The sequence below is a fragment of the Protobothrops mucrosquamatus genome, unplaced genomic scaffold, assembly GCF_001527695.2.
Source record: "Protobothrops mucrosquamatus isolate PMUCROS unplaced genomic scaffold, P.Mucros_1.0 scaffold2569, whole genome shotgun sequence".
Taxonomy (NCBI): domain Eukaryota; kingdom Metazoa; phylum Chordata; class Lepidosauria; order Squamata; family Viperidae; genus Protobothrops; species Protobothrops mucrosquamatus.
Window position 1 is genome coordinate 30,540 of NW_015388627.1, and position 6,155 is coordinate 36,694.

General features: G+C 49.1%; 1 protein-coding gene across 1 annotated transcript in view; it reads left to right on the top strand.

The window, feature by feature from the left end:
- Positions 1–1,065: 1,065 nt before the first annotated feature.
- LOC107295915 (collagen alpha-1(V) chain) overlaps positions 1,066–6,155 on the top strand; it is a gene marked incomplete at its 5' end in the record, with an annotated part of 123,378 nt that continues 118,288 nt past the window's right edge. Inside the window, 4 exons of the mRNA XM_015825250.1 lie at positions 1,066–1,197; positions 3,018–3,176; positions 4,538–4,780; positions 5,697–5,713. Coding sequence (XP_015680736.1) covers positions 1,066–1,197; positions 3,018–3,176; positions 4,538–4,780; positions 5,697–5,713 — 551 coding nt within the window. The remainder of the gene's footprint in view (positions 1,198–3,017; positions 3,177–4,537; positions 4,781–5,696; positions 5,714–6,155) is intronic.

Sequence of the window (6,155 nt, forward strand, 5' to 3'; positions counted from 1 at the left end):
ACTTCAGAATTTTTTTTAAAAATAAGAATTTACAAAAGTTCTTGGCCCTTTATGAAGTGTTATGCACGTCTTTATGTTGGGAAATTTCAGGCTTTTTTCTAGGAGATGCTTAACTCTTCACCTTCCACACTCTGAACGTTTATCCTTTTCCTCCCTGCCTTCTTGCCCTTCGGTTGCCTGGCCATCACTGGGGTTTTCTGGCACGATCTGATCTGGCTACGATGTGCTGATCTGGGATCCACAAACCCCACTGTGCCTGCTGGATGCAGGACCCCCTTTCCTGCATTCACACTATGACCTGACCCTCAATCCAGGTGTACGTCCTGTGGGGAGGAGAGGAAACTTTTACTTATATTGCTACAGTAAACCCACCTTTCCCAAGGTTTCGTTGTGTTGTTCATTTGTGACCACCAGAACCCTGGTGGCGCAGTGGTTAGAGTGCAGCACTGCAGGCCCCTTCTGCTGACTGCCGGCTGCCAGCAGTTCGGCAGTTCGATCCTCACCAGCTCAAGTTAAACTCAGCCTTCCATCCTTTCAAGGTTGGTAAAATGAGGACCCAGATTGTTGGGGGCAAGATGCTGACTCTGTACATTGCTTAGTGGTATATAAGTCTAAGTGCTGTTGCTGTTTAGGAGGGATGTGTACATTAAGATCACAGGTGTGATGGCAGAAAATTTAAGAGTCGCACCATGAGTGCCCTGGGAGGGCTGGATTGGAGCAGCAGCCTCAGTGTGGTTACTGAGACCACACCAAATGTGATAATTGAAAAGAAGTGTAGGGGTGCACATGTGTGTGTGAGGTGGAGAGAAGCTCCAGTTTTCATAGACACAAAGAACTGTAACGGACAACAGAGGTTGTACAGTATGGTGGGCATTTTATGAATGCTTCCTCGACATTTCCTGAAATTCCAGATGTGTGGGAATTCCGATCTCTTCCCATTCAACACATTCAGAAAAGTGGTGGGAGGGGTTCCTCTTTTAAGGGAGGGGGCCTCTGAGTGTTCCAGGGAAGAGGGATGCCCATCAGGTGGGGCTTCCGTCATTGTGGTCTGCTTCTTTCCTTCAGGGCGACATCCAGCAGCTGCTCATTGTCTCAGATCATCAAGCCGCCTACGACTACTGTGAACACTACAGCCCAGACTGCGACACGGCGGTGCCGGACGTGCCTCATTCGCAGGACCCAAACCCTGATGAATACGTGAGTGGGGAAGGGGCTGGGGGCCTGAGTGGCAGCCGGGGGTCTCTCCCTGCCTCCCATAGGCAAGGGCTGGGTTGGGTAGGGCAGAGTTTTCCTAGAAAGGGGGGGTGGAGCCAAAAGGCACACAGCGGAGGTCTGCAGAGAGGACCCTAATATGCCTCTGGTGGAGAAACACACATGCAGAGACAGAGGGTTAGGAAGGGAGACAGAAAAGGGTCAGTCTCTGTTGTGTGTTTAACACAACCCTGTTTAAATATGCATGGATTGTGTCCCTTAAAGGAGTTTAAAAAAAAATTTTTTTTAAGTATACCAATGATAATAACATTATGAACCAGGAATAGAGTTCACCAATAAATGAAAAAAAACACCATGCAAGATATTGTCCAAGCCGAGCTTCCCAAAGACACTTACGCCCTTCTACAAAAGAACTGAAGACTCGGAGTGGTGAGGCATTCACAGATACGTGAGCAGATAAAATGCCTTTGCCCCGTGGAAAAGCACCTGCCTAATGTGGCCTTCGATCGGTCTTGATATATACAAGGCAGGGGCTGGTTAATGTCCAGGTGTAGAATGAAAGCAGCCTCATGCCAGCTGATCCACCATCACTTGGAACTTCCATGGAGAAGTTCGGTTGCACCCCTCCCTTTGAAAACCTACACAGTGATCCTGGCTGTAACGTGCAGTGGTCATTTCATCTTTAAGCAAGGATGGGAATGGCTCTCTTGTAAAGCAAGACGGGGGCTCATCTTACTCACCACGCCACTCAGCAAGTTGCTTTGGTGGTTTTGCTCTAAGTGGTAATTCTGAGTGACCCCATCCCACCCCCAACTCTACCGTGGACGTTTCTTGCATTGTAACAGGCAACAGTCGTGATGGTCATCATCACTGCTGCTGTCTTTATGAGTAAGGCCCTGCCCTGAACATTGTGTAACTTTCCCTTGGACTTCAGAGAAGCCACCCAGAGCCTCCAGCTCTGAAGTCTACCAGCTGGGTGAGCCTCTTTGCCCACATTCGCACATGCAGCAGAAGAAAAGAGAAATAGTTGGGTCCCCTTTCGATTATCGTTTTCGTCTGCATTCAAAACCCAAGACTGAGGTGCTGAGATGGGCCTTGGAGATGGTTTGGGAGGAGAAAAACCCAGAAGAGCAAAACTGACAGAGAAGTGCTGGGCATCCTCTGTGAGCGATGACTTTGGATTGACAGGGGTTCCATGAATAACTATTACAATGGAAGTTTCATTTTTGTTGGAGTTGGGCTAAGACAGTGGTGGCGAACCTATGGCATGGGTGCCAGAGGCGGCACTCAGAGCCCTCTCTGTGGGCACGCGCGCTGTCGCCCCAGTCCTAGGCCTTCAGCTGGGTTTTATAAAACCTTTTCGCTTTAGGCCTCCGCCGCCGTGTGCAAAAAAAAAAAAAAGGTTCAATCAGTCAATTTCAACTTCTCACGGGAAAAAAAAAGATCTTGCAAAGTTGGAATTGATTGATTGAACTTTTTAATCCCACCCAGTCTGCCATTACCACCGCAGCCACGCCCACCCAATGGGCCACAGCCAGCCAATGGACCACGCCCACCCGGCACCCAACGATGCATAAGTGGGTTTTGGGTTGCAGTTTGGGCACTCGGTCTCTAAAAGGTTCGCCACAACTGGGCTAAGACCAGGAACACTTGATAGACCCGTCCCCTGTGGGGGTAGCCGGTTCCCCTCCACCGCAGCCAAGCCAGTGGCCTTCCTTCTCCGGGTCCTGTGGGCGAATCCCACAATATAATGATGTCCTGTAAGGGTGCCTGTCGTCATTTCAACCACTTTCCTTGTTTCACAGTATCCAGACGGGGCCGGGAACATGGAAGTTGAAGGAGAAACTTACTATTATGAATACCCCTACTATGAGGACCTCGATGACACAGGGAAAGCCACCCCGACCACTGCCCAACCTGTGGAAACTGATGGAGTAGCCAGGGAAGTGACTGAAACCACTGAGGTAAAGGACAGTGGGAGGGTGGGACCGTCTGCCAGGGTGAGGTGGACCAGTGGGTCTGTGTGGGTTGGGTGGAAGGAAAGGTGGGATGGAGCCTCTAACAGATTCCAGGAACCATGGAGGATGAAGCAGGAAAAGAGTCCACAGAAGGAAGGAAGCCTGAGAAAGAGACTCAAAGTAATTCTAGCTTAATTATGCTAGATGTAGGTTGAGCTGCAAATTGTTCGCCAGGCTTTCAAGACCCCATTCCCTTACCCTGCTAGCCATCAAGTCCACCATGCTCCTGTTTACTGAATTTGCTTGCCTCAAAGGGCTCAATGGAAAGGCGACAGGCTGACCCAGGGCCTCCTTCTGGGGACCAAGCGAGGTGCTTTGTTCCTGTCCAGGAAGAGCCCCAATTGGGTTGGCAAGTGGGTCATCTCTGTTAACTTCCAGTTTCCTTATGGGCATGGATTTTATTCTACAAACCTAGGGAGGATGGCTGTTAAATAATTCCATTTAAAAGTCTTTCTTCCAAGTAGCTCAAGATACCATGGGTAGCCCTTGGCCTGGAGAGTGTAGATGCCTTGGAAAAAAAGAAACCGTATTTGATATCGCTTTGGACGAAGTGAGCTGCAGCTCCCAAAAGCTTATGCCTTTTAATAAAATGTGTTAATTGGAAAAGGTGCTGCAGACTTCTTAGTTTTTGGCTTCTGCGGATTAACACGGCTCTTCTCCTCTGCTGTTCCCTTTGGCCTCCGAACATAGATAGATGTCCGGTCAAGTGGGAAGCCTTGTCTTCTGAGTCTAATCTTCCATCTCCTAGGAGGGAAGGCTTGAGTTAAGGAGGAAGATCCAAAGCAGATTAATATTTTTCCAGAGATCTGAAATGTTGCTGTAGTGAGCAGAAGGAATACCTTTGAGAAACAGGAGAAAGAGCTGTGACCAAGACATTAGTCAGATAAAAGAAAGCTGAGTCTGGGGCTGAGCCGTAATCCGAAAACCATCCAGGCAAGGTCCTCCCTTGGGAGGGAAGGGGGAAGCGCATCCAGACTTGCAAGGTTGATGTCATTGCTTCAAGGTAGACCAGATGAGGAAACCAAGTCACGAATGCTAGTACTAGTCTTATTCTGAGATTACAGTAAGGAATCTTAACGTCTGAAGGTGTTTCTCTCCTGGATTGCTCTACTCCACTGGGTCACTCTGTGGGGGCTTTTGATGAAAACAGGAAAGCTCCAGCCACGTGTGTCTCTGTGTCAATGGGAATTCTGTTTGTGCAGCACAGAATGCTGTGGGGATGATAGTCCCTGCCTGTCTGCGCCTCTAGGCTCTCCTGGGCAGAGTTTGTGACAGCCCACCCGCCTCTTGTCTCCTTTTTCAAGCAGAGCCCCACCCCTCCGCCCACCCCCCCACCGGTGGTGGAGAAGACCCAGGAGGAGATTCCCAAGGAAGAGGATGAACTGCTGTTGGAGGAATACAACTACGGGCCCATTACGGACGAGTACTACACGCCACTCCCTTACGAAGATCTCAACTATGAAGACCTGGACAATTTCGATAAGCTCCCAGAAGAGGGCATTGAGGCAGAAGTTCCCACCAGCACGGTCATCACCTACAACGAAACGGATGTAAGTTGCTCTGCTTCTTCTACGGGATGTATTCGGGTCAAGGAAATGAAACAAACACGTGGAGCAGTTTTAAAGCCAGGCTAAGGGCTTTGAGCAAAAATGAGACCTGAATTCTAGTCCCTCCAGGCACAGTCATAGGAAAAGGACAGTGACAGACCCCTCTTGATGCTATGTAAGGTTTGTCTGTAGAGTCCGCAGCAGTCTAGACTGACTCAAAGGAAAACACCCAAAGTATCATGGAACATCATAAGCAAATGATCAGCTTCTGAGCTTGACTGGGATTCTTTCCTAACTCGCCACCCAAGTCTTGGTTTGTTGAATGGTTAGGGTCCCATAGCATGGTTTGCAAGCCACACCTAATATGAAAAGCTTGAATCGTCTTAGTGTAGCATGGGGTGACATTTTATGTCGCCTGCAACATGCGAAACAGGCTGTGAAACAAAGCCCAACCTGACCACATTAGGATGTAACCCAATCTGGGCTTTCTCAAGCCAAATAGGTACAGTCGATGTGGGTGGGATGAAGAAAAAAAAAAGCAACCTAAATTCCAGCCTGTAGTTCACTCACAAATTAAAAATGTGTTTCCTGTGGTTCCTAGAATAAGCTACCATTGGGTGAGCTTGCCAGTGTGCAGGGCCCCAACTGGATTAAGTCACAGGATGGTTCCAGGCTCTTGGTGGACTCTGGCTGGTGGCCTTCAGGGGAGGCCCGAGATGTTGTTCAGACACAGGTGCGGAACCGGCGCTTGAGCGGGAGGCTCTGGGAATCCAGCTCTTCTCCCTGCCTTGCAAAGAGATCCGTTGGCAAAGAAGAGTCCCCCCCCCAGAGGAAGTCTGAGACCAGCACAGGGAGCTACCTGCCCATCAAGGCAGAATTCACAGGGCCTCCTGGAAAGGGGATCTTTCTGAGCACACAGGAGAGACCCCCACCTGGGCCGGACAGAAGGCAGACAGGCTCTCCGGGTTATGAGAGTTGCTAGTTTAAGTGGCTTGAAAAGAGTTGAACTGCTTCTCTTCAATCTGAAGCCCTTCGGGTATCTCGGATGTCAACTCCCAGTGACCAGGCTGGCCGGCATTTTATGAGAATTGTCTTTTGACATATTGACATATTTTGAAGTTCTATCAAAGACTGCTCACTTGTGTAGTGAAAGATTGCTTAAAAATGAACCTGGTCATTGCAGGCTTCTCAGCTCTGGTTAGTATAAAACGGGGGTAGTCAACCTTGGCTCTTTTATGACTCGTGGACTTCAACTCCCAGAATTCCTGAGCCAGCTGTGCTGGCTCAGGAATTCTGGGAGTTGAAGTCCACGAGTCATAAAAGAGCCAAGGTTGACTACCCCTGGTATAAAAGAAACGAGCACAGATATTTTATAATG